This window comes from Capra hircus, chromosome 22 (genome assembly GCF_001704415.2).
Source record: "Capra hircus breed San Clemente chromosome 22, ASM170441v1, whole genome shotgun sequence".
Classification (NCBI taxonomy): Eukaryota; Metazoa; Chordata; class Mammalia; order Artiodactyla; family Bovidae; genus Capra; species Capra hircus.
Window position 1 is genome coordinate 58,259,639 of NC_030829.1, and position 27,455 is coordinate 58,287,093.

The 27,455-nt window shown below is 61.1% G+C and overlaps 1 protein-coding gene across 1 annotated transcript; it reads right to left on the reverse strand.

Moving 5' to 3' along the window:
• On the reverse strand, positions 2,634 to 25,532 carry FBLN2 (fibulin 2). The gene is made up of 16 exons (XM_018066685.1): positions 25,273 to 25,532; positions 23,806 to 23,935; positions 22,407 to 22,587; positions 21,544 to 21,753; positions 20,854 to 20,967; positions 20,063 to 20,164; positions 17,861 to 18,001; positions 13,574 to 13,708; positions 11,565 to 11,702; positions 10,992 to 11,135; positions 10,748 to 10,876; positions 10,285 to 10,410; positions 8,450 to 8,566; positions 7,654 to 7,782; positions 5,637 to 5,760; positions 2,634 to 3,482 (listed from the first exon to the last, which is right to left on the reverse strand). The coding sequence occupies exons 1-16, from the start codon at positions 25,530 to 25,532 to the stop codon at positions 3,125 to 3,127; spliced, it is 2,538 nt and encodes an 845-aa protein (XP_017922174.1). The 3' UTR covers positions 2,634 to 3,124.

Genomic DNA, 27,455 nt, shown 5'->3' on the forward strand with positions numbered 1-27,455 from the left:
ATGGCCTGCCGCACAGTCAGGCAGAGGGCAGTGGACACCTGGTCTACAATGCTGTTCAGGCACTCAGCCCTGTCCGACTCCGCGACCCCATGGACTGCAGCACGCCAGGATCCCTGTCCATCGCCATCTCCCGGAGCTTGCTCAAACCCACGTCCATCGAGTCGGTGATGCCATCCAACTATCTCATCCTCTGTCATCCCCTTCTCCTCCAGCCTTCAATCTTTCCCAGCATCGGAGTCTTTTCCAAGGAGTCAGTTCTTCGCATCAGGTGGCCAAAGGATTGGAGCTTCAGCTTCAGCATCAGTCCTTCCAATGAATATTCAGGATTGATTTCCTTTAGGATGGACTGGTTGGATCTCCTTGCAGTCCAAGGGACTCTCAAGAGTCTTCTCCAACACCACAGTTCAAAAGCATCAATTCTTTGTTGCTCAGCCTTCTTTATGGTCCAACTCTCACATCCGTACATGACCACTGGAAAAACCATAGCCTTGACTAAATGGCCCTTTGTTGGCAAAGTCATGCCGTCTACTATGGCTAAGTTAAGGCTATGTGTAGCCGCGCAGTCGTGTCCGACTCTCTGTGACCCCATGGCCTGTAGTCCACCAGGTTCCCCTGTCCATGGGATTTCCCAGACAAGGATAGTGGAGTGGGTTGCCATTTCCTTCTCCAGGGGATCTTCCCGACCCAGACATCAAACCTGTGTCCCCTGCGCTGGCAGGAAGCTTCTCTACCACTGGACCGGGGAAGCCCAGTGAGGGTGCCTACAACTTGCAGCTGCTCAGTCACTAAGTCCTGTCCGACTCTCTGCGGCCCCACGGACTACAGCACGCCATGCTTCCCTGGCCTTCACCATTTCCCACTTTGCTCAAACTCGTGGCCATTGAGTCGATTCAGCCTGGTAGTAGACGCAAATGTTCAAGAACCTGTAAGAGCCTGGGCATGGGAGACAGTGTGCCAATTTGAACCAGCCAATCACGTTTCTTCAGACCAAGGATCACACATCACAGCATAGTGCCAACAACAGGCAGAGAGGCCTCCTCCTTGGAAGGCTGCTCAGACAGAGTCACAGCGGCATCCGCAACGCTCGCTGTCTAACACGGCGTGGGGAGATAAAGCCGGGACGTGCCGGCTTTCAGGGTTTCCTGAGTATACGTTCAACACCAGGGGGACCGAGGCAGGTCCCTGCTAGACGGATTCCTTGGTTTTTCTAGGTGGTCTGGAGCGATGGAGGGGGAGGCAGGGAATGCTGTTATGAATACACAATTCCTCCCACGGCGGGAGGACACAGCCATGCTGTTATCTCAACCTTCTTTTCCTGTACCTAACACCAGGAACAAGGCTGCAACAGTGGCCTGATTCCTAAGCAGGAAACTAAGACTTTAAACCCTGGTGGCAGAATTCCAAAGGGCCTTGCCTTCCACCCCTCTGGCAAGACCAAGGCGGACAGTGACTGCAGCCGCACTGCCCGCTGGTAGGGGTAACCCCTGGCTCTGGGTCCGCAACCCTACCCGGGGGACGGAGTGGACTGGGGGAGGCGCTTTGCTGGACGGCCACTGCTGCCTTTGGTCTAGACCAGCACTGTGGCCAAACGCGACGTCCACTCCAGAGGTAAAGAATCGGGGTACAAACAGAAAGGCAGTCACAGCCAAGGGGAAAGGAAGAATGGTTATTCAAGAGGGAAAGGCGGTATTACGTTTGTCCACACCGCATGACCATCTCAGGGGGCCTGGAGAAAGAGACGCTGTCACCTCTCAGCTCCATCACACCAGACGTTTGAAAGCGGGGAGCCAAGCTCATGCCTGCCTCTGGAGTCTGACAAGGCGGAATAGAGGCCGGGGACCCCGGCAGACACGTGGTCACGCGAGAGACGACGCAGTGGATGAATGGCTAATGACAGCTGGGGCCCCAGCCTCAGTCTCATTCTGCAGGTGACTCCCCCCTGCGCCATGTGTCCACGTAGCCCTGGCACCGCTGGTGAGGCTATAAAGCCAGTGATAATGGTCAGATACGTGGGGACACTGAGCTACAGCTTCTGAAGGACGGAAGACACCAATGGAAAATGGCTGGCCCGAGAGAGCAACTGGACTTGCCTAATCGTTAGCTAATTTCTCTGCTCAGCAGTCCCACTCATGTTCATTGTAAGGTGCGAACAGGGGTAGGTTAAGAGGTCAAACAGGTAACACTACCCACCCGTGCGTGTATGGGAAGTCATGTCCAACTCCGGGCGACCCCATGGACTGCAGCCCGCCGGGCTCCTCTGTCCATGGGATTCTCCAGGCAAAAATACTGGAGTGGGCTGCCACGCCCTCCTGCAGGGGATCTTCCTGAACCAGGGATCAAACCCACATCTCTTCCCTCTCCTGCACAGGCTGGCGGGTTCTTTACCACTATCACCACCTGGGAAGTCCCAACACTACACACAGATGTCCGGTTCCTGGGTGATGTCCAAGGTGACAAGCCAGGTGAGGTCCACGCTGGGAGAAGGAGAGGGGGTACCAGGAAATGAGTCAGAAGCAGGTCAGAAGTGAGTGTGTTCCCACTGCCATCCTTCCAACAATGAGAGGCGCGGGCCCGGCTGGGGACCGCAGACACTCGGGAGCATCATCCTAAGCACGTCACAAAAGGAAGCAGGGTTTCTTTTTTCACTTTTTTACTTTATAACCCTTTGGAACTATTTGAATATATATATATTTGTAATATATAGGTGCTACTTTCATAATTAAACAAAAACACAAAAATGATCTTAAAAAAAAAAGTAAAGAACTAATCACAGTGTAACATGAAACAGAATATCATCGTTGGGGACAGGTCACCCAGTTGAGTCCAAAGCTCCAACGTGGTTTCCAGTCTCGGTCGCCATGTCCAGCCTCCGATCCTCCGACCCCTTCCACGGGGCACCAGCGATGGCCTGCAACTGCCCTTAAAGCCCCGTCCTGGGGCCAGGAGAGGCCAGACCGCGAGGAAGGAAGTCAGCGAAATTAAGTTAATTTACAGCGTCGGAGGAAACCTGCCACAGCGCCGGTCCCCCACGCGGCCGGCGGGAGCGCGGAGGTGGGCGCGCGGCCAGGGCGCCGGACCAGCGGGGGGACCCGGGCTCCACGCGCTGCCCACGGCGGGCGCCGCCTCACAGGGCAAAGGTGGTGAAGAAGATGTGCATCTTGGCCAGGAAGGTGGTGACGGAGCCCTGCCGCCAGAGCTTCATCTCCACGTCCAGCGCGAAGTCGCGCGGCTCGCGCACGGCGCGCTGCAGGAAGACCACGCCCGTGTAGGCGTTGAGGCGGCGCGTGCCGAAGTAGCCCTCCTCGTTGCCCCTGGTGATGGTCAGCGCGATGGTGTCGCCGGCGAAGACGGGCGCGGGGCTGATGCGGAAGATGTGTGCAGGCACCAGCAGCCCGGTCTGGAAGTTGAGGAGGTAGTGCGTGATGCGCGCGGGCGCGTTCTGGCACTCCAGGAAGTCGTGGCACTGTGTGCGCTCGCATTTCCTGCGGGGCGGACGCGGGGCGTCAGCGGGGGAGGCTCCCGCTAGCAGCCCCCAGCCGACGCCCACCCAGCCTCCACCCGCAGCTCCGCCCTCGGCAGCCCCCAGCAGCCTGGGCTGCGTCACCTGACCCCCGCAGGCCCTCCGCTTTCCCGTCTGCAGGATGAGTTAATGGCCACGCGGTGTCTTTGGCGGGAAGAGGTGAGTTATAAACCAGGCGGCGCGAAGCACAATGCCGGCAGGTCTGGTAGCAGCTCTCCCCCGCCCCCGCGCTCCTTCCTGTCTGCCTTCATTCTTACCTCCCTACCTCTAGTTTTTTCCTTCCCACACTATTTGCATGGATTCCCTGGCCACGGTGTTTCTTTAGTCGTTTCTCAGATTCCCTTTTCTCCCGTAATTGACTCTCCTGAGCCGTTTCCCCCGCTGACTTGGGACGGCCTGCCCTTGTCCCTCTCCGAGTATCAGAGAGCTCTGAGTCACACCTGCCCCAGAGGAAGCCGGGGAGCCCGGCCACACTACAGGGTGACGACCAAACCCCATGGGGCCCTGACTCGATTTCTAAGCTCAGCAATAATCTGGTCTCTTCTTGGCGCGATGAGACTGTCGCCTCCATCACTAAACCCCCGTCTTGAAGCTCAGTGCTTCCAACAGGGGCACCAGGGCTCCGCAGTTGTAGGGGATGCTCTGAGCAGAGTTCCCGGATGAGGGGAACCACAGCAGGCAGGACCAGGCCACGTCACTCCCTGAGTAAGCTCATGACATGTCGTCGCTCATCACGAGCTCTCACCCTCCCTGGGGCTGGCGCTACCATCACCCGTGTTGCAGGCGGAGCAGCTGAGACCCAGGGAAGGGAGGCCACTGGCCACCAGACACACTCATCTAAACACCCACCACACCTGCACACCGACCCCCCCTCGCACTGTGTATTAGTGAGCGTGGCACAGGGTCAGCAGGGCAGCCAGGAGTAAACCACGGGCGCACACGTGCCAGGAAGGGCCACCTGAGGTGGGCCGTGCACGCAGAGGCAAAAGAGGCTGGCAAAGCAGTGAAAGCAAGCTCGGAACAACCGAGCACATCTGCGTGGCAGCACCGATCGGAGGAGAGACGCTGGACACTCCGGCAAGCGCTTATGGAAACGTGTGTTTAGTAAGAAAAGTGAAAGCGAAGTCGCTTAGTCGTGTCCAGCTCTTTGTGAGCCCATGGATTGTAACCTATCAGGCTCCTCTGACCATGGGGTTCTCCAGGCAAGACTGCTGGAGTGGGTGGCCATTTCCTTCTCCAGGGGATCTTCCCGACCCAGGGATCGAACCCGGGTCTCCTGCATTGCAGGCAGATGCTTTACCCTCTGAGCCACCAGGGAAGCCCCGTGTTCTTTAGTAAGAAGACAGGAAAAACAGCAAAATGCCAAGAAGCATCAGGAGGGAATGTGGTCAGCAGCCTGTGAGACAGCCCCCACGTCCCCACTCTGCAGTCACACCGCATGGGCCGCCTCCCCGGTGACACCTACCCACCCGCACCCACAGCGCTGGACTGTGTGGCCAGTGGCAGGAGTGACGATACGTCGGTTTTAAGAGTACGTTGGGTCACAGAGGACTGTCACTTGCCTTCTCAGTGACCCGGGCCGGGGAGCTCCAGCCCCAAGGAGAGGCCGAGGTGGCAAGGCGCTGCAGCCTCCCGCCCAGAGCCGTGAGCGGGCAGCGGCATCCTGAAGCCCCGGCAAGCCTCCAGTGGACGTGGCCCCACGCGGCCCGGAGCAGAACCACCCAGCTCAGCTGCGCTCCTTGGTCACGACCCTCCCAACACCGTGGAGGATGGTACCTACTTGTCATACTTCTTAAGGTGCTACGCATTGGGAAACACTCGCTACACAACAGAAGATGGACGTGTGCGTGTGTTTGAGAGAGAGGGAGATGGAGGTTTTTTTATGTGTATGTGAGAGTCTTCTTTCTTTCATTCTCTCTGTTCCAAACTTCCTGCAAGGTGCTTTCTTTTGCACCATTTATGGTCAGTCAGACCACACCCTGGACAGGGGGCCCGTGAAGATCAGGAGGTGATGAAGGCGGGCATGCTGGTCGCCTGGCCTCTGCCCCGGGCACTGCGGGACTGGGGCAGGGTGCCCGGGCCCAGGGCCGGGGCAGGGGGCAGGGGGACAACTCACATTTCGGAGACTCGGACGTAGTTCGGAGGGCAGTCGAAGCGCAGGCAGCGGAAGCCACCCTTGACGTTATGGCAGGTCTCACCCTCGGAGCAGTTGTGGGTGCCCAGCGCGCACTCGTCCAGGTCTGTGGGGAACACAGGGTGATGGGCGGGTTTACGGGGGCCCCGGTCTGGAGACCCTCGTCCGAGCACCACACCCCCCAGCCCGCCCTGGGGGCCTGGGTCTCGGAGCAGCTGGTCCTGTGGGTGCACAGCTCACACGTCCCCATCTCATCCACTCTGGACAACAGTCCGGGCCTGGAGCCTCAGTGGGGTTGGCACTGGGGAGGAAGGCTCAGGGGGAGACAATCTGAATGGACACACAGGTGTCCAGCCTGAAGCACCTTCAAGAGCCAAACTCAGTGTAGCGTCTGAGCTTCGAGACGCCCCTCTGGGTTCCATCAGGCAGACACGGCCTCAGCCTCCAGGGTGAAACCACGCCCCAGACATGTGAAGGCATCATTCCCACCTGGCCGTTTACAGCAGGTGGGATCCTCGTCTTTGACAGAATCCAGACTGGTTATTTTTCTTTAATTAAAATTAGTAATAAACTGTGGAAAATTCTGAAAGAGATGGGAATACCAGACCACCTGAGCTGCCTCTTGAGAAACCTGTATGCAGGTCAGGAAGCAACAGTTAGAACTGGACATGGAACAACAGACTGGTTCCAAATAGGAAAAGGAGTACGTCAAGGCTGTATATTGTCACCCTGCTTATTGAACTTCTATGCAGAGTACATCATGAGAAACCCTGGACTGGAAGAAGCACAAGCTGGAATCAAGATTGCAGGGAGAAATATCAATAACCTCAGATATGCAGATGACACCACCCTTATGGCAGAAAGTGAAGAGGAACTAAAGAGCCTCTTGGTGAAAGTGAAAAAGGAGAGTGAAAAAGCTGGCTTAAAGCTTAGCTTTCTAAAGAAAACTAAGATCATGGCATCCAGTCCCATCACTTCATGGAAAATAGATGGGAAAACAGTGGAATCAGTGGTTGACTTTGTTTTTCTGGGCTCCAAAAATCACGGCAGATGGTGATTGCAGCCATGAAACTAAAAGACGCTTACTCTTTGGAAGGAAGGTTATGACCGACCTAGACAGCATATTAAAAAGCAGAGACATTACTTGGCCAACAAAGGTCCGTCTAGTCAAGGCTATGGTTTTTCCAGTGGTCATGTATGGATGTGAGGGTTGGACTGTGAAGAAAGCTGAGCACTGAAGAATTGATGCTTTTGAACTGTGGTGTTGGAGAAGACTCTTGAGGGTCCCTTGGACTGCAAGGAGATCTAACCAGTCCATTCTGAAAGAGATCAGTCCTGGGATTTCTTTGGAGGGAATGATGCTAAAGCTGAAACTCCAGTACTTTGGCCACCTCATGCGAAGAGTTGACTCATTGGAAAAGACTCTGATGCTGGGAGGGATTGGGGGCAGGAGGAGAAGGGGACGACAGAGGATGAGATGGCTGGATGGCATCACTGACTCGATGGACATGGGTTTGGGTGAACTCCGGGAGCTGGTGATAGACAGGGAGGCCTGGCGTGCTGCAGTTCATGGGGTCGCAAAGAGTCAGACACAACTAAGCGATTGAACTGAACTGAAATGAATATTAAAATAGTATTAACAGTAAGAACTCAGCAGCCAGGAAGCCCCAGCCAGCCCTGGGGTTGCTCTCCTGCAGGCTCCTCCCTGGGGAGGTCTCCCGCCTTCAGGACCACTCCCCAGGATCCCTGTCCCACTGGCAGGACAGGGCCCAGAGTGGAGTCCAAGCCTCCAAGACTCTCAGCTGGGTCAAGCAGCAGAAAGACCGCCCTGTTCCTCACCCCAGGCGTGGGCCCCGGTGAGCCTGGCCACCAGTGGCATCGGCCGTTCCGGGCTCACGCACTCGGTGTTGTGGCTCTGGGCGCGCGGCAGGCTGTGAGAGGCTTCCCGCGCCCACTCGGGGGCTGCCTGAGGCCCCGCCGGCGCGGACCCCGCACTCACCCTTGCAGGACCTGCCGTTGGCCGTGATGGTGTAGCCGGGCTCCGGGCACGCGCACTGGTAGCTCCCCGGCACGTTGATGCAGTGGAAGGTGCAGAGGACGCCGACGCCCTGGGTGCACTCGTCAATGTCTGCCAGAGGGAGCGCCAGCCCTCAGGAACCCCCGGTCACCCTGTCCCTGCCCCGCCTGGGGCGCCTGGGGGCCCTTCTCGCAGGTGAGGACAAAGGGGCTGGGGACAGAGCTGCCCAAGGCCACACTGGACCCACACGCTGGGGCCTGCCCCCCGGGGCCGCTCCGGGCTTGCTGCGGCCGGCCGAGGGCCCATCAGGTACCAGACACGGCCTGGGCGAGCACAGCTGACCCCTGAACGACACAGGTTTGGACTGCGTGCATCCGCTTACATAGGGACCTTTTTCAATAATTACTATGGGATCCACCCTCGAGCCAGTCACCCACGTGGGACCACAGATACAGAGGGCGGGCTGTAAAGTTACACGTGACTCCAGGGGAGGGGAGGCCTTGAGCCCTGCAGGGTCCAAGGTCAACTATGTAACTTAACCCTTCACCCCACTGAGGTCACGACCATCGTCTCTGCTTTGCAGGGAAGGTGCCTGAAGTCAGGCCTGGGAAGCACTTGTCCAGGTGCCAGGGAGCCACGTGGCTGGGAAGGGGCCGCCGCTCCGGCGCTGAGGCCTCTGTGAGCCCAGTGTGGCCCCCCACCCCGGCGGGGACTCTCGAGCCTGACGCACGGGGGAGGTGCCTCCAGGCGGGGGCCCCGGGCGGACCAGGGGAGGCACCTGTGCAGGTGTGCCCGTCCTCGGCCAGCTGGTAGCCGTGCCTGCAGTAGCACTGGTAGGAGCCGTAGATGTTGGCGCATTCCTGGCTGCAGCGCTGGGCCTCACACTCGTTCACATCTGCGCACAGACCGGCCGGAGGTCACGGAGGAGCCCGCCCGGACCAGAGCTGGGACCGGGGTCTCGCTCACGTGGAGCCTTCTCTTGACAGACCATCGGTTCCAGCCTCCGCTTGGGGCTGATGGGGAACCCAAGGTCCAGAAAAAGGCAAGGGGTCAGCCAGGGACATGCAGCGAGGCAGGGGCGGGATTGTGGCGTCCTGGCGTGCTGCCTGGAGGCGGCAGCCACAGTGGCATAGGTCCCCCGGTGGGGAAGTAGATGCTGCTGTATTGTGGGCCCACAGCAGCTTGGACAGGTGGCTCTGAGAGGCTCTAACAGGAATCTGCCCTCGACCCCCTTCATGGGGCTGGGGGAGAGGCGAGAGCCGGCCTGCGGGGGACGGGGAGGGGGTGAGGGAGGGACAGTGAGGGGAGCATCATTGGCTGCACCCCGAGCTCCGTGCAGGAAGGGATTTGTCTCTCGTTCATCCAGCCGAGACCTGCCGAGCTCTGACAAGCGCCGGGTCTGTGCCGAGCTTGGAGACACGGCCCCAAACAAGACGGACAAACACCCCCACCCCGTGGAGCTGATGAGGTCAGAGCGGCTGGGGGTGGCCCTGTGCGCGAGCAGGGGGCACTGGGGTGAGAGCAGGGTGAGCCGCGGTGGGGGTGGGGCTGACATGCCACACGCCCCTGGGGCTGCCGCCTGACCCGTGACCCTCACGGCCCCTCCGCACACACCGCTCTCACATGGCGTGACTGAAGCCATGAATGAACGCATAAGTGCCTGGCCTCCTCTACCAGGCTCCGAGGCCACGCTGGTTCCATCCCCGAGCCTACCGCGCAGCCCGAGAGAGGCAGGTGAGGTAGGGACGGAGGGTGGGTGCAGGCAGAATGGGCCGCCACGAGGGTGGGCTCGACGGCCCGCCCCCCACAGCTCTCTGTGCCCGCCTGGCCTGGCGGAGGGGCTCAAAGGTGACGGGAACACCAATGACTGGACGCCAGCCACAGGGTCTGTCTGGGGAGCCCATCCGAGTGCCATGTGACGGAGCCAGGCCTGGCAATGCTCCGCTGCCCCTGGGCGGGGCTTGTCCCAGGGAGGCCCGCTCTTTAGCCAGGCCAGGCAATGAGAGAGAGGGGCCTGGCCTGCCTGGGGATCTCAGCAAACTCACCTCCCCAGGAGGAAAGAAGGAGAACAGCCCCTGGGGAAGGTGCCGGGAGAGACAGCGCCGGCTAGGGGGGCTGGAGACCCCACACCCCCTTCACCCCTAGCGTGGGATCTCCGCCTCCCCACCCTAGTCCCAGCAGACCTGGGACAGTCCCTCCCAGGTCGTCAGCCCTGGGGCACCTACCAGTGCGTTCTTTTAAGTTTAAACCCACCAGCAACATGTAAAACCCAGCAGGATTTATGCGTAATAAACATCTGGGTTGCTGGGATCTGGAAAACCGTGACTGGTCCGCCTGCACAGCACACGGGGTGCTGCGAGGCCGCGGGCCTGTCTCCTGTCTCGCTCACTCGGCTCTCTGCCCAGACCCCAGGGCACCGTAGTGGTGACCGGGACCGGAGCCTACCAAGGGGCAGAAGCTGGGCTGCCAGCCCTGCACACAGAAACTCCCACCTCTGGGCATGCAGACAGCAGAGCCAGCCAGCTCCCCGCTCTGAGACGGGGGTTCCTGCAGGAAGCCGCGGGCAGCTGAGGCTGGGGGCTCAGGGGGCGGGTGGGTGGGGGGCCGCTGTACCTTCACAGTGCTTGCCGTCGGCCGCCAGCAGGAAGCCGGAGGCGCAGGAACAGCGGTAGGAGCCCAGCGTGTTCTCGCACGTGTGCTGGCAGACACGCGTGGGTGAGGTCCAGCACTCGTTCACGTCTGCAGGCGGCAGGTGCAGGGGGCCTCAGGAGGGCAGAGGGGCCTGGACGCCAGCCCCCACCCCCACCCCGGGCAGAGGAGGGACCCAGGGACCCAAAGGAGCAAGGGGGAGGAGGGATCAGAGCAGGAAGCAGCCTGGGTGCCGTAGGGAGATGGAGGGACGCACGGACAGACACAGGCAAAAAGCAAGAAACGAGGGCAACAGGAACCGTGAGGGGAGCCTCAGCTGGGCAGACACACCCAGAGAGGGCCAGGCAGGCGGTCAGAGCAAGGCTGGCTGGGGCCTGGGGCAGGCAGGCACTGCTGGGGGCGCGTCCCAGCCCCCAGCCCCACCTACCGATGCAGGCGCGGCCGAAGGCGTCCCGCTGGAAGCCAGGCTTGCAGTCGCAGCGGTAGGAGCCGGGGAGGTTGTGGCACGCCTGGCCTTCGCCGCAGCGGTGCACACCCGTCTCACACTCGTTCACGTCTGCAGAGGGAGGCCAGCGGGGCACGCTGAGGCCCAAGCTCTCCCCCCTGCAGGAGCCACCACGCCCAGGGCCCCCAGGAGGGCGGAGGCTGGGGGGGGCTGTGGCGGGCCTCACCCACACACTTGGTCCCATCCTCGCTGGCGTGGTAGCCACGTCCACAGATCACCAGGCTCCGTCTGCACGTGTAGGAGCCCACCGTGTTGATGCAGTTGAAGCCGGACCGACACGGCTCGGAGAGAGACGTGCACTCATTGATGTCTGCGGAGGGGGTGCGGGTGATGGGGAGCCGGGTGCAGGCCAGCCCAGGTCAGGGCTGGAAGGTCAGACCCCCCCCAGTGCCTGTGTCCCAGGACCCAAGAGTGTTCCCTCCCAGAAGCTGGGCACTGTTGAAAACAGATGTGATACACCTTCATCCAGCCCAGTCCCACAGATGGGGGAAACAGACTAGAGGAGAAGCAGCTCGGCCGTGATCAGACAGCTCGGGGTAATGGGAGCTTCCGTCTGCAAAGGCCTCCGGGGCCCAGGCACTGACAGTCACCGACACGGAGGCTGGGGGAGGGAAGGGCAGCCACCCAGGCCCCGCCAATCTCTCAAGCCCTCAGACCCATCCCCCCAAGCACCCTCCCCGAAGACCACCCCCACCCCCCGCCCCGGGCCGGCAGACATAGCCGGGCAGGCCCCGCTCACCCACGCAGTTGCCCTCGGGGTCCTGCAGGAAGCCCTCCAGGCAGCGCTCCCGAGCCTGGCAGCGAAAGGAGCCCTCGGTGTTATGGCACACGGCGCCCGCCGGGCAGTTGTGCGTGCCCAGCTCACACTCGTCCACGTCTGCCACAGAGACAGGGCCGGGGGTCAGGGGCTGGCGGGCATGCACCCGCATATCCCTGCCACAACCTTGACATTACAAAGGTCTCCCGCATCGCGGGGCGCTGCCGTGGCCCGTGCAGCAGTGCCAGCGATGTCGCCCTTCTCACTGCCGGGCACTCCGAGATGTACATCTTTACTCAGTGCGCACGGGTACCCAGGGCCGGGGCCAAGATGAGCCCCCTCCCGCATGGGGGAAACTGAGGCACGGGCACAGTTTGGCGCTGCTCCTGGGCCGCCGGGCTTGGAGCTTCCAAGGATGAAGCCGCCAGACCCGCGTATCTCCACTGTCCCCACCAGCCGTGCGGCCTCAGTGGGTCAGGGCCCACCCCCACCCCGCCCCTGCTGCCCAGCACCCAGTTTACAAAGTGCCGGCCTGTGCCCCCCCCCACCCCGCAGCAGGCACGTCGGGCTGTTTCCCCAGATGAGGAAGCTGAGGACGGAGTCAAAAGACGACGCGGGGCTCGTGGCACAGCCGAGACCCTGTCAGCCTCCTGACAGCCAGGCCCACCTCGTGCTAGCGTCTGTCGTCCATCCGTCCACCCTCTCCGGTTTCCACAGCAGCCCAGTCTCTAGGGGTCCCATATTGGGTTCAGGGACCCCCGGAAGCCCGAGGACACAGCCTCTGCCCAGCCACTCTGGTCTAAGGAGGGTGCCCTGGGAGCAGAGGGCCAGGGGTGCCAGGCGTCCAGGGAGCCAAGACCACTCCCCAGGGGTCAGGGTTCTCTAAAGGGGGCTCGCCATTGATCTGCGTGTGCCCTGGGCGTGCGTGGGTGTGCACAGGTGTGCTACAAGGGGTCTGAGCTCCTCTCCTCTCAGCTCATTCCACCCCTGCTGAGCCCAGCTTAGGGCCTGGCACGGAGTGTGTTCGGTCACTTCCCTGAGCTCATGCCCCACCTCAGAGTTGCTTCCCATCAAAATTTTCTAGGCTTGCAACAATGGATCACTGCTCTGGGTCTCACCTCCTGGGTGACATCCTTCTGGACGTTTAAATAAACTGTCACCGATCATGTGTGAAATAGAGTCCCAAGTCCTTGCCTGCCTGGGCCTGCCAACCCAGCACCCTCCTTCCATTGGCAGCGTGCCCCTAGCCAAAACTTCCCTCTGCTCCATGTACCAAGGCCCCCTCCTCCCCTACCCCCTAAGGGCTGGCACCTGTGTTCCTGGCACCCTTCCCAGGGGCTCTGCATTCTGTAGGGCCCTGCCTTGACATCACCCCCACAGGGGGCTGGCCTCTTTGGACCCCCAACTAAAGCAAAACCCAGCCTTAGCCCTGCCATCCAGGTGTGCCTGTGAGCCCCTGCCTACCTGGTCAAGAGACCAGACAGAGAAACACGCCCCCACAAGCACCCCCACCACCCAGAACCCTGCCGGGGCCATAAACAAAGCCGGGGTAGCCGCTGCTGAAATGGCTCAGCCGAACTTCTCTCTCTCCTGAGGCTAGACTCTTCTGGTTAAAAAGGACAGAAATGACGCTTCTGTCGGAACGCAGGCATGAAGAGGAGAGTCACATGACCCAGACACGCTTACCTCACCCCTCCCCCCTGCCACCAGTTTGGAGGCCACCTCTGCCCCCAAACACCATCATCTGTGGGGTCTCTTAACTGGCCAGAAACCCTGGAGCTTGGAACTTTCCCGAGGGAGCATGCTCTGAGCGGCCCAGGGCGGGCGGGCGGGGAGAAGGGTGAGGGGCGGGGCGGAGCAGGGTGAGGGGGTGGGGCGGGGCAGGGCAGGGCAGGGCAGGGCGAGGGGCCGGGGGCAGGGCAAGGGGCGGGACAGAGCAGGGTAAGGGGCGGGGCGGGGCAGGGTGAGGGGCGGCAGCCAGCCCTCCTCACCTGTACACCGGCCCTCCTCGACCTTGTACCCTGGCTGGCAGCTCAGGGCCCTGTAGCAGATGAAGGAGCCCACCGTGTTCACACAGTGCTCGCCGCGGCTGCACGTGTGCAGGTCTGTCACGCACTCATTGATGTCTGCGGGGAGGGCCAGTCCGTCAGGGGCTGCGGGGTGGTCCTGGAGACAGCACCAGCCGACCAGCCCCGCCCTCCAGGTGCTCGCCTGCCAGACAGCAGCAGGCTCTGTGCCACCACCCATTCAACAAAGATTTATGGAGCACGTGCCTGGTGCCAGCAGCACCGTGCTTGGCCTCAGGGCCCCCGGTGAGCAAGACAGACAGGAGCCCTGCCATGGGGCACGCTCAGAGGATGCCCAGCAGACAGGCCTAAGAGGGAGGGTGGTCTGGAGTCTTATGGAAGAAACAGTGGGGTGGAGGACACCAGGAGTGTGGGGGTGGGGGTGGGGGGCACGAAGGGTCATCAGGGCAGAGGGCACTTGAGCAACCATCTGAAGAGATCCAGAACAAGCCAAACACACATCCCAGGCAGAAGGGGCAGATTCAGGGTAGGGTCCAGATATGGGGTGTGGGCAGAGGAGATGATCAGGAGACGCGGCGGGAGGCGGGAGCCATGGAGGGGTCCAGCAGAGGAGAGCGGACTGACTTGTTGGTAACAGGGGCCCCTGGCTGAGTGTGAACACTCCAGGGATGAGGGGTTCACAGAATAGGAGATGAAGGGGCCGAGGCTGCCATCCACAGAGGCAAGGAGACACAGTCACGCTCTGAAAATAATGTGAAAGTCAAAGCAACAGGCCTATGATGGATGAGAGGAAGGAGAGAGGGAAAAAAGAAGCCAAGGGGTCTGGCCAAAGCTTCCTGGCCAAACAGCTGGGCAGCTGAGGATGGGGCCAGCTGAGGGGAGCAGGCTCACAGAGGAAGGCTGGGAGCCTTGGAGGGGACACTGAGTCCTGCCTCGGAGTTCACAGAACGGGGCTTAGTGAAGCTGGGAACTTGGGAGTGGGGGTCACCTGGGGGACAGGACAGGCACAGAAGAGGCCTAGGACCTACGCCTGGTGGGAGCAGGCGGCGGGGAGATGCCAGCAACTGAGGGAGAAGCAGCCCTGGGGAGGGCAGAGGGGACCCAGAGCGGTGACCAACGCAGACGCACATGTGGGGGACACCACGAGCCGGCCCCCCCCGCCCCGGCCACACCAGCGCAGCAGTCCTTACTGATCCCTTCATTCCCTGGACACACCTCAACAAGCACCTATTCTGTGCTAAGCCCGGGCGGCCTAGCTGCATGGGGGCCACCCCGAGCTGGCAGGGAAGTGGGGACAGGCGGGTGGAGGCCCTGGGGAGGAAGGTGGCTCGGTCTCGGAAGCACCGCCTGCTCGGGGGCTGGAATGTCAGGGTCGCTCTGGGGGACACTGAGATCAGAGCTGATCCTACAAGCAGGACGGGGACCAGGTGGAGAGGAGGGGTACTGGGCTGTGGGGCAAGTGTGTGTTAGTCACTCAGCCGTGTCTGACTCTGCGACCCTATGGACTGTAGCCCACCAGTCTCCTCGGTCCATGGGATTGTCCAGGCCAGAATACTGCAGTGGGAAGCCTTTCCCTTCTCCAGGGGATCTGCCTGACTCAGGGATCGAACCCATGTCTCCTGCATTGCAGGTAGATTCTTTATCTTTTGAGCCACCAGAAAAGAACGCTCCCAAACTCCCAGGTGAGCTGACTGGTGTATAGGCTGAGCTAAGCCTGGTTGGGTGGGGACGAGGGAGAAGAAAAGGGGATTCTGGACCCATAGTGTCCAAGAAAGGCTTGGCTCGGCGAGATAGAGACTTCTGATTTACAGGCTGGATTGACACTTTCTCAGGACCCCAGAAATGTCATGGGTCAGGAGCCCCCCCGCCCCCGGTCCCCACCCTGCTCCGGAGCCTGGGAGGAAGCATGTTGAGGGATGACAGCAGACGCCACTGACTGCACGGCTCACTGGGGACCCGGTGATTTAGAGCAGGGGTCCCCAGCTCCGCCGGTCTGCGGGCTGTTAGAAGCCGGGCCACGCAGCAGAAGGTGCACCATGGCCAGGCGGGCACTGCTGCGCTGCCGTTCCCCATGGCTCGCGTTACGGCCTGAGCCATCCCCCTCCTCCCCGTGGAAACCCTGTCCCCACAAAGCCAGTCCCTGGTGCCAAAGAGGGTGCAGACCGCTGGCTTAGAGGAGATGCCCTTCCATGACCTCGAACACTCCTTCCCAGCTAAGGAACTAGGTCTCACAGAGGGGATGTGACGACCAAAGTCCCACGGCCTGCACGCGGCAACAGCAACAGAGCTCAGAGTGCCCAGCTCTTTCCTCACCCCCGCAGAGTGGGCCACAGAGCCAGGGCGCCTACCTTCCCAAAGCCTAGCCCACCTGGAACCCTCTTCCCCAGGGCCCATGACAGTCCTCAAAGGACAGGGCACAGCAGGCCAACAGAAGAGCACAGGGGGTTCCCCTACAGAGGCTGCCAGCCTGTCAGAAGTCCTCTGGACTCGGCACCACTCAGTCCTGTCCCACTTTGGCTTACATACCTCCAGTGATGGGGAGCTCACTACCTATGCAGGCTGCCTCAGTATAACACATTTGTTGAATCATCATTATGACATCAAACTCTAGCAAGTTCTTTCCATGGACTCATCTAACCAGCACAGTGACCCTTGGAGGTAGATGCTATTTCTCTTTTCACGGGTAAAGAAACTTGAGTCTCAGAGAGATTAAACGACTGGTCTTGGGTCCTACAAGTAGAAAGTGGCAGAGCCAGGGCTTGAACCCAGGCGGTCTGGCCGCAGAGGCCACACTCTTCACCCGGGCACCCATCTCCCGTCTCACCAGCCGAGGTTAACAGAATATGCCCGGAGCTTACAACGCACCACAGAAGACATGTTTGCGGACAGACAAGTGATGCAGAGAATCAGTGCTCACAGGTGAGACGAACACGCGCGTGGACAAGGATGGAGAGGAGACCGGGGTCCAGGCAGGATGTCAAGGAGGGGAAGCCTCAGTGAACGACCATAAACCTTGCTGAATGGAGGCACCTCTGTTCTTAACCCCAAAACCCATTTTCCAGCCACCCGGCAACCCCTTTGAGAACAAAGTCATCTGTCGGACCACCAGGAAAACCTGCACACCACATCCTGGGAAGGTGCTGGCGGGCCCCACGGACCATCCTCCCAGACACACACACAGACACGACCCAGATGGGAGGAGCTGCCGACAAGCAGGCTCCGCAGGGCTCATGTTGTGCCCACGGCCGGGGGCTGGGGGGCAAACATGTCTGCAGCGGCCACGCAGACGCCCAGCGGTGGCGGGTGAGGCAGAGGACATGCCCAAGCTGGGCATGGTCCCCAAGCACAGAGGCGATGAGCGGGGGTCTGGGCGCAAGCCGTTCCCGCCTGCACGTGCTCCCTGCCGTTGCTCTTCCTCCCCGCATGCCCTTCTCAATTCCCGCGTCCCTGCCGTCCCCATGCCGCATTCTCCAGGGAGGGTGTCCAGACACTGCCGGCTGGAACGGCCTCCCCCTTGGCCTGAGCCCCTGTATTTCCCAGTCTGCCCCAAGCTCCACTAGGCTGGGTCCCTCTCGGGTCAGGTCCACGATGTTTCCTCCAAGAAAACCTCAGACCCTCCCCCGCCAAGCCATGGGAGACCAGCTACCCAGGCAGGAGGGCTCCAAGACTCAGGGTCACGCAGCAAATGAACACCCAGCTGGGGTATACAGTCCCGGACCGTCCGGACCCCAGCTCCACCCGTTTGCCTCGGAAGGGACTTTGGCCCCACTGAAGTACGGTCTCAGCAGCTGAGGTCGTGTGCTCACTGTGCCTGGCGTCCTGGCTGTGCCACGCACATGCCACATAATCACCAAACGGGAACAGTGCCTTGAGCACCCCCTTCTCACAGATGATGAAACAGAGGCCCAAGAGGAAGCTCAAGACCACAGGGATACCGGGCGGCCCTGCTCGGAAGCCCGGCCTCCCTGCCCCCAGACCCCACATCCTGTCCTGCTGCCCACGCGTCTCAATGCCCGCTCTTCAGTGAGCAGCCGGGTCATGCCTCAGTTCCAGCTCTGACTCAGGCCCATCCCTGGGGAGAGCGGCTTCCCAGGGGGTCAGTGGAGAAGCAGGGCAGGACATCAGGGCAGCGTGGGGGCCGTGCTGAGAGCTCACATGCAAAGGTCGGGCCCTTTGGCATGTGGCTGCGGGCGTGGCGGGCGGGCGTGGAGCAGAGCAGGGGGCGTGGTGGCAGGCGGGGCTCTGGCTTACCCACACACTTCCTGTGCATGTTGAGGATAAAGCCCTCAGCACAGACCACTGTGTGGTTGACACAGTAGAAGGATCCCAGGGTGTTCACACAGAACTGTCGCCGGTTACAATCGTGAGCGCCCAGCAGGCACTCATCTTGGTCTAGTGATACGTCGCGAGAGGAGAAACAGAAGGGCCGTTAGAGGGGTGTGGCCTCCAGTGACAGATGGGGAAACTGAGGCCCAGAGGGGCAGGGAGCTGCCCGGGGCCTCTCAGCCCATCCATCAGCAGTCCCTCTGGGCTTTGGGCCCAAGTCTGAGTTTGTGCAGTCAAGAGATGAGGGGGCAGGAGCTCCGGTAAGGGCAGGCGGCCAGGTGAAGCTCAGCGAGGGCAGACAGCCCGCCTGGTGTAACGCAGCGGGCGGGACCAGAGGCTGTCCCCCGCCCGTGCTCCGGAGACACTCCACCTCCATGGACGGCCAGGGGAGTCACAGGTGCTGGGGGCTGCAAACCTGAGCGCTGAGGGGGCCAGGCTGGGGACATCCGCAGGAGCAGGGGCCAAGGGGGCTCCGTGGGCACTGCTGAGCCTGTTCTCTGTCCAAAGGGGAACTGGAGCTGCGGGCTCGGATATTATAAAGATCCGAGAAGAACCTGAAATTTGGATTCTTCTGAGAACAGTTCTGGAGCTGTCACTGTTGGTCACCTGGTGGATGATTTTAAATAGGATGGAGCCCAGCAGGACTCCCCTGCAGGGCAGGCTGCACCCATGGAACACCCTCGCACGCACCCCCTGACCTGGACACCACAGCCTTCACCGCTAGGGGCCCTGCAGACAGAAGCGGGGGCCTGGAGGAGCAGGGACACGGGCCCAGGAGAGATACAGGTCCCGGGAGACGGGGAGCAGAGCCAGCTTGGCCCCCACCATCTGAGAGAAAGGCTTGCCAGGCACTGCCGTGCTGTGCATGCTGGGCAAGTCTCCCACGCTTTCTGGGCATAAGGATGGTTTCTGCCCACACCAGAGCCGTCTCAGGCAGGCGGCTGGAGGGTTTTGGCTGCTGACAGGGATGGGGGTCTTTCCCAGACAGACGTAACCCCCCAGGGCCCCCACCAGCATCATGGCTCCTGAACGTGAACTAAAGCAGAAAGCATCTCTGACACCATCGGCTCGCTCTGTGCCCACACCGCCGCCCAACACGGAGGGGCTCCAGGTGATGCTCACTGCGGGAACCACGCCTTGATGGCCCCATCGCACAGAGAGCGGGCGGGCCCAGCCCGCAGGGCAGACCCCTCGCCCCAGGACGAGACCCAGACTGAGCAGGCTCACGGGTGCGAGAGGGACACACTTCCAGACCCTTTCCAGCCCCTCTGTGAAGGCAGCGTCACCAACACCCATACCCCTCCGTGGTTTCTGAGAGCAGGCCCCCCAGCTGGGTCGCCTCCACCCCGGCCTTGCTCCCCAGGGCGGCCAGTGGGAGGCACTGCCTGCTGTCCTGGCCTCACCCATGGCTGGAACAGGGGCTGTGAGCGAGAGGAGGCATGCTAGGTGCTCAGTCGTGTCCGACTCTTTGCGACCCCATGGACTGTAGCCCGCCAGGCTCCTCTGCCCATGGGGATTCTCCAGGCAAGAATACTGGAGTAGGGTGCTGTGCATTCCTACAGGGAATCTTTCTGACCCAGGGATCGAACCCAGGTCTCTTGCGTTGCAGGCAGTTTCTTTACCACGTGAGCCACCAGCAGGGCTAACAGAAAGGTCCCACCGAGATACGAACTTGGATTTCTGGATTCAGAGTCTGGAGTGCTCACCATTACAGGGGCAAGGCGGTCACAAGCCAAGACAGGCCACTCACGGGGGTTGACCCTCAGGGACAGAGCCAGTCAGAGCGGGGCCCAGGGGGCCTCGGGCCCCTCCCCAGACCTACTGGGTCAGATCCCTAGGGCCAGGTGGTATTCTCAGGATCGGTGTGGTCCCAGGCCCCCAGGGCTGCACACTCAGGTTTGGGAAGGCCTGCTCCAGGGGGCGGCGGGGCTGCAGTCACCGCACGTGCCCACTGGGGCTGCACGCACGCCCGGCACGTGGTGTGGCAGCGGTCTCAGCCGCTCCCCGTGCTGCCGGCGGTCGCGGAAGCCACGCCCGCTCCCCACTCTCGGCACAGCGGGGCCCAGCCCTGGACCACCTCCCCCATGCCGGGCCCACTCAGGTGTGTGGAGGGCGGCAGGGACTCACCTTCACAGGACACGCCGTCCGCCATGATGGCGAAGCCAGGCAAGCAGGAGCACACGGCCGCGTCCCCGACGACCCTGCAGACCTGCTTGCAGGGCCCGTTGTCTGCCAGGAAAGTGGACGCGTTAGCTGCTCAGTCGGGTCTGACTCTTCGCGACCCCATGGACTGCAGCCCCACCAGGCTTCTCCGTCCCTGGGATTCTCCAGGCAAGACTACTGGAGTGCGTTGCCATGCCCTCCTCCAGGGGATCTTCCCGACCCAGGTATTGAGCCCGGGTCTCCTGCGCTGCAGGCAGACTCCTTACTGTCTGCCAGGAGACCACCCAGCCCAGCACCCCCAGCTCCAGCCTACACGCGGAGGGGCCGGGAGCCGGGGAACCCCAGTCCCGACCCTTTCCACAAGGTCTCCCCTCTCTGCTCACACCCTGCTGGGGTCTGGGCTCCGCCACCATCACCCAGCCCTCCCTCAAGTGCCAGGGATGCCGGCAGAAGGAGATGGGGAGGGCGGAGTGAAGGATGCAGAGAACTTTCCGCACGTCGCTGAATGCAGGCTGCACGGCGCCTGGGCAAGCAGGGATTCTGCGCGCTCGGTTTTACAGAAACTGAGCCTGAAGGCGGCTGACGGGCCGTCCGGGGGCCACACACGCTTGTCCCAGGCCGTGTCCCCCATCTCACTTCTCCCAGCACAGACTGCGAGCTCAGCCAACCTCCCCGAGCAGAAGCACCCCTTGGCAGGGCCACCTTGCTCACGCCCAGCCCCAGAGGGCTCCCCGCCTGCCCGCGGCCAGGTTTACCTTGGCAGATGTTGGGATGCGGCACGGACAACGGGATGGTGTTGGGGGCCTCCTGGGAGGACTCGGGCCTCTGCACAGACTCCTCTGCGGCCTCCGGCTTGGAGGGGCCGCCATCTGTCACGGGCAGGGCAGACAAGCGAGGGCGTCTCATGTCTGCAGTCAACCTCAGGCCCTTACAGGTGTCACTCGGGGCACTCGAGCGGGGGTGGCTCATTTCACACACACCCCCCGCCCCCTCAATCCCAAGGCAGAGGAAACGGGGGCTTAGGGAGGAACACATTTCAGGCAAGATCCACCTCACAGCTAATCGGAGTCGGGGGCAGGGAGGGGAATGGTCTCTAGACTCAGATGACTCTACCCTGGAGACTGGCAGGGAGAAAGTCCTCCTGGACCGGGTGCTGGGGCCTGACCACCGCAAGCCCAGTGCTGGGGACACAGTCTGGGGACACGGGGGCCTCCTCTGTGGCCCAGGTCCTGGCCCTGAGCCTGAATCCAGGGCGGGGTGCGGGGGTCCCCTGCAGATGGAGCTCCAGGAGGGAGCCATCTGCCTGGGCTCACACACCGATCGCTCAGGACCCCTGGCAGCTGTGGGTTCCTATGTGTGCATGGCAGGAGGGGCAGGACTAACCCCCATCCTGCAGCGCACCGCGCCCTGCTGGCAGGCCCGGCCCCCCCCCCCCGGGCCCTCACCTGGGCGGCAGGTGCGGCCGTCACCCTGCAGCGAGAAGCCGGGGAAGCAGGCGCAGCGGTAGGCGCCCGCCGTGTTGATGCACAGGTGCTGGCACAGCTCCCCCGGCAGGAGCAGGCACTCGTCCTGGTCGTCGCCCGGCAGGCTGTTGGGCAGCTCGGCCTCCGTGCCCAGCGACAGGGCCTCCCGGCTCGCCAGCTCTGCCTCTGAGACTGGGGCGGGGGTCCGTGCTCGTGGTGAGAGCCAGGCTGGCCCCAGCGAGCGGCTGAGACCACACCACAGGCCCTCGGGAAATCTGATCAGGTCCTCCCCAGAACCTCCCCTGCGCTCGGCTGAGACAGCCTGATGTAGGATGGAGGGGCGCGTGGATGGCGGGGTGGGTGGATGGCGGGGCGTGTGGATGGAGGGGTAAGTGGATGAGCAGGTAGATGAATAGGCTGATGGAGGGGTGAGTGTTTGGTGCGGTGGATGGATGGAGGGGCGGGTGGATGAGGGAATGAGTGGTAGGAAGATGGACCAGGATTGGCGGGGGCTGGGTGAAACGGATGGGTGGATGGGGAGGAATAAGTATGGATGTGTAGGTGAAAAAACAAATTGGAGGATGCATGGGTAGAGAGTGGAGGGAGATGGGTGGCACGCCGTTATGCGGAACGGATGGTTAAACAGAAAAGCGAATGAGGCCACCGTCTTGAAAATAACAGGAGTCTATCATCGGAAGCCACAGAAGAACTCTGTCCAGAGCAGACCTCGGGAAGGTGACCAAGGTCCCCACAGAAGGCCAGAGGGCACCGCCTTGTCTCAAAGCCCCAGCAGCTGTCCCCCGCCACCCACTGGCCCCCGGCCTGGCTTGGGGAGCAGCACGTACCTCTCCGTGGTGCGGCCTCAGGCTCTGGAGGCCGGCGGACCTCGGGCACAATGAGGGGGTCTTCGCCCTCACAGCAGGAGAGCATGACATGGTTGCAGGGGTAGCCGAGGTTGGGGTTGGACTCACAGGACTGGCCCTCAGCCCGCACGCGGAGCCCCAGGCCGCAGCAGTCACAGCATTGCTGGAGAGAAACGGATGGTCGCTGCCCAGCCCACAGGCCTTCCCCACGGCCTGAGGGCCCATGGGGCTCACTCCGGGCCCCCAGGCTCAGAGGAGGGGCTGATAAACGGGAGCGGATTCACCCCCTCGTTTCTTCTGCCCAGGACGTGTTCTCCAGGGACAGACGTGTCACCTGTCCCCATGTCCTGTGTCTGGCTCAGCTAGTGCAAGTGTTTTTTAATAATTCATAAATGACTTCTTATGAAAAGAACTACAAGTTAGCCCCTGGCCACACCCATTAACTGCCCCTATATTTACCAGCAGACTCCAATTCTGTTCTGCTGCCTAAAAGACAGCACTTCCCACGGCCCCTTGAAGTTAGAGACAGGAGTTGGTGGGTGAAGCTTTCAGGAGAGCTCTTAACTGGGGTTAACTCAACTTGAAAACACATCTTTTTACATTCCTACTTCCTCCTTTCTGGAACAGATGTGATGGCTGGAGCTCTAGCAGCTATCTTGTGTCATGAGGTGACCTTAGAGATGGAAACTACAGGATCAAGCGGAAATACAGCAGCTTGGGTGCTCAGAGATATCTTTGGATTCACTGTGCCGGCCTGCCTGCCTCCAAAATCAAAGCCTGTCATTTGTTTAAACTACTGCGGCAGACTGACTGCACAGTGCCAGCGGCTCACTCTTCACTGTGTCCTCTGTCTTCGCAGAGTGGTAGTGGGGATTCTCCTCCTGAAGGGGAGGGCTCATTTCCCAGTCTCTTGACCGCACCTCGTGACTTGCTTCAGCCAACAAGAGGAGGCAGAAGTGCCGGAGGGCCCTTCTCAGCCCTGGCCCCAAAAAGCCCTGCACACCTCTGCTTCCCGTGTCGGAGGCCTGCCCAGCCACGACCTGAACAAGCCCACGCGAGCCTGCTGGACGTTGGGACCACATGGAGCAGAGAAACACTGTCCCAGGTGACGGCCATCCTGCATCTAGCCAGCAAAGCCACTGGCTTAGAGCAGCCACGAACGGACCGAAAAAGAAACCGAAAGCCCTGTGAGGGCAGGGGATTGTGTGTGATCCATCTCTGTGTTCTGCGTGACACAGGGCCCGACACACACTGGTGTTCCGTCAATATTCCCGAATGAATGGGTCCATGGGCCGCCCCCAGGAGGGAGCCCCACAGCCTGCCCACTCCCTCTGCCCTCGAGGACCTGCGGGCTCGGGCTGCGAGACCCGGGGCAGCTTGCCTTGTACAGGGAGACGCCGCAGGTGTCGTTGTCCTCGTCCCCGCAGGCCTCGCCCTCCTTGGCGCCCAGCACGCCAGCCATGCAGCTCTTCTCCTTCAAGTAGGACACACAGCAGTGCTTCTGGGCCGTCCTGCAAAGGAGCCGCGCATCAGCCCCACCGAGCACCCCGTCCTCCAGGGGCCCCGCTCTCCCAGCGGAGGATGCTCGGCTCAGGGAAGGAAAGCCCCGCCGAGGTCCGCTGCAGGCGGGGTCCCTGCTGGCGCGGGGGCAGCAGCCAGACGGCACAGCCCCACCAAGTGCCGTGAGCTCTGTTCTTAGCTTAACCAGGGTGACTCAGGCCTGGGCCCCACGGGGCTCCGGGCTCAGTGTCCCTGACCAGTGGTGGGGGTCAGCGTCCCTGGTCCTGCCTCCAGTAACTGTAGGGCTGAGAGAGCCGATGGACCAGCACCCAAGACGGGGGATGAAAGAGCAGGCTTCAGCCTCACTTGAGGAAGGCCACGTCCCAGCAAGGACCAGCCGGTGGCAGGAATGGCTGCCTATGAAGTAGTGAGGTGCCCATCACAGCAGGACTACAAGCAAGCGCCGGAGCGCTAGGTTCAAGACTCCCGAGTACGGCCCGCCCTAACGCCTAGGCAGCCCGAGAGCAAAGGGGCGAGGCTAGCATTTGAGTACTTCTAACAGAGGGCTTCCCAGGTGGCTGTGTTTAAAGAACCCGCCTGCCAGTGCAAGAGAGGACAGAGACTCGCGCCCGATCCCTGGATCAGGGAGACCCCCTGGAGGAGAGCATGGCAACCCACCCCAGTATTCCTGCCTGGAGAACCCCATGGATAGAGGAGTCCATGGGGTCACACACAGCGGGACAGGACTGAGCGGCTCAGCACCCAGCAGGGGCTTGGTGCCTGGAGAGCGGGAAAGTGCGTGTGTCAGTCAGATGAGCAGGCGGATTCTTTACCATCTGAGCCACCGGGACAGTAGGAGGCACGGGATCTAATCCAGGCCAATCTCCAGTGAGCTGTGTGGCTCGGGGTGAATCATATGCCCTCTCTGAGCCTTATGCAGAAAGAGGAGCACGCTGGATGAGACGGCGCGTCCCAGGAATAAAGAGGGGTGAATGTCTGAGAGGATGTCCCCTGGGCCTGGCACAGGGAGGGCGTGGGCAAAAAGGCTTCCTTTGCTGAGTCAACCGTCAGAAGAAGCGATCACGGCTCAAGGCTGAGCAGAGCCCTGGAGCAGCACCTGGTCAGAGAAGCAGCCAGCTGTTCCCGGGTGATGGCGGGGCCCTGTCGCCTGCTGCCAGCTGCCCACTCCTGACCAGTCAGCCGCTAGGCCGCATGGTGGGCTGGCTCTCAGGGCCAGTCCGGGGCTCCCCACACCCAGAGAGCACCCGCGGGCACCTGACGTGTGCAGAGGGCTCCCGGGGCAGCGCAGGGTCCGGGGCTGGGGACGCGGGGCCAACTCCCGCCCTACCTGCACACGTCACTCTCGGCGCTGCTCTCGGGGATGTCCAGGCACTCGTCACTGTCGATGGCCCACTGCTGCCCGGCTGCGCAGCACGTCTCGATCAGGTCCTTCGTGGACACTGCGGGCAGAAACGCGAGCAGAGTCAGCACCCGGATGGGGCCCGCGGTGCCCAGGTGTGCAGGCCCGGCAGGTACAGAGGCTGCCAGCACCCGGCCAGATCCCTGTCCATCGCTGGGCAGGGGCCTCGCCCACCTGCTGCCGCCCATGCGGGCCACCGCCAGCCCACAGCTCGCAAGCACGACCGTCTCTGCAGAGCTGCCTGGGCGGGTAAGTCCAGCCAGGGGGAGCCGACCACCGGCTAGGCTGGGTTCACGGACCCACTCCGTCTCCAAGGGGACAGCCCAGTGGGACCAGGAATATCATCAGCTCCTTCCCTGGTCCCCTCCCTGGGCAGTTTCACCGAACGAACCACAATGCGCCCAAGAACCTCCAACCCAGACTCTGCCTCTGAGGCACCAAATAAGACACCAACACGTGAGCAGCGGCATCATCATCGGGGAAAGTTCTTGGGGAGGACGGGTGTGATGACTGGGGAGGACGGGTGTGCTGACTGGGGAGGGCAGGAGGAGCTGGGGCTTGGGAGAAGGTCTTAAAGGCACAGACCACAGTTAAAATATGGATGCCTTTTCCTACCCCAGAATTAACATTCCTTGAATAACCAAGAGCTTCGTGGACAAATGCAGCAGGCTGCTGACAGGTTAGGAGGTGTTTTTGGAGCATCTACACTGACAAAGAGTTGCTACTGAGAAATACAGTAACCTCCTGGAAATAAACATGAAAAAAACCAACCCCCAAAGTAGAGTATCTATGAAGCCAGAAAAATGGGGAAGAGTGATGAATGCCAGGCGCCGGCCCTGGTGCCCTGGGCACGGGAGCGGTGACCGCAGCAGCCAGTCCGGGTGGACACCTGGCCCCTCGCACAGTTGGGCACATCGGCGTCCCGGGCCCAGCGGTCCTGCTCCTGGCATCTACGGCAGGACAGTCATCATCGCACGGACCCACATTCACCAGCTCGAGGGCGCTCACTTCAGTGAAGCTCATGCAGGTGGTGAGGAGGCAACCTGAGTGCTCATCACTGGAGTCTCTCTTAGCAAGAGAGAGTCTTGCTAAGAAGATAAGGAGCCGGGAAATAAGGAAGGTAATTAATGCAACCATTTGCCTCCACAGTCTGAAAACAAATGACATTCAAAGACGGAGCCCAACTTGGACGCCTATGTGCGTGCTGAGGAGCAAAACAGCTTCACAGAGTAACTTCGTACCTGGGTCCACAACTCGGGGCTACCGCGTACAGTCCTCTATCTTCCCTGAAGACTCAGCGTCCTGCTCTGTCATGTGGACCCACAGCCGCACAGCTGCCAAAGCCTACGAGGACCTCTAGACGTCCTTGAGCAGTTCACAGAACCCAGCAGGGCTGAGGAACAAAAGCACCAAGACACGGCAGCAGCCGGCAAGGTTCTGGCAGCAGAGAGCTCAGCAGGAACCATCTGCGTCACTGGCGCAGCGTGCATTTCGAGTCACTGAGCTTTCCTGAGTTTCAATTTCCCTTCTGAAAGGAGGGGCAATAAGCTTTGACATCAACCTGAAGGCTGTTCTGAGGCACCAGGGGGAATGCAAAACATTCTTCAAAATCAGTGTCTACCAAAACAAGTAACAGACGTCACGCCCAGTGCTGAGACATCAGGCAAGTGCCCACTGCAGGCAAAAGTATCCATGAACGCTCCTGCTCAGCACTGTCTGAGAGATGCTGGCAGACACGATAGAGCAAGAAAAAAAGAAAGAGGCAGCAGAGAAACATCGGAAGAGAAGACACGACTCATTCTCTGCAGACGTTACGGTTTCATCTCTCCAGAAAATCCGAAGGAACCAACGTTAACACTACTGAAATGAACACTAACTATTATTATCATTTGGTAGAAAAAAATCAACACATAGAAACTGGTGGCTTTACCATACACCAGCAACAATTAAATAGAAAGGGAAAAGAAAAGAAGTCCCACACTACAGAGAAAGAAACCGGGAAATAAATCCATAGTAAACACACTAAATCTATGTGAAGAAAAAAGTCGCCCCATTGATGCTTTTGAGCTGTGCTGCTGGAGAAGACTCTTGAGAGGCCCTTGGACTGCAAG

What these genes read in the sequence shown, in the direction of transcription:
- FBLN2 (XM_018066685.1), bottom strand. Translation starts at nt 25,532, where the DNA reads ATGGGCGGCAGCAGGTGGGCGAGGCCCCTGCCCAGCGATGGACAGGGA. An exon ending in CCCCGAGGGCAACTGCGTGG is followed by an intron (nt 11,136 to 11,564) that starts GTGAGCGGGGCC and finishes CCCCCTCCGCAG; the next exon opens with ACATCAATGAGTGCACGTCT. An exon ending in CTTCGGCCGCGCCTGCATCG is followed by an intron (nt 10,411 to 10,747) that starts GTAGGTGGGGCT and finishes TGCCGCCTGCAG; the next exon opens with ACGTGAACGAGTGCTGGACC.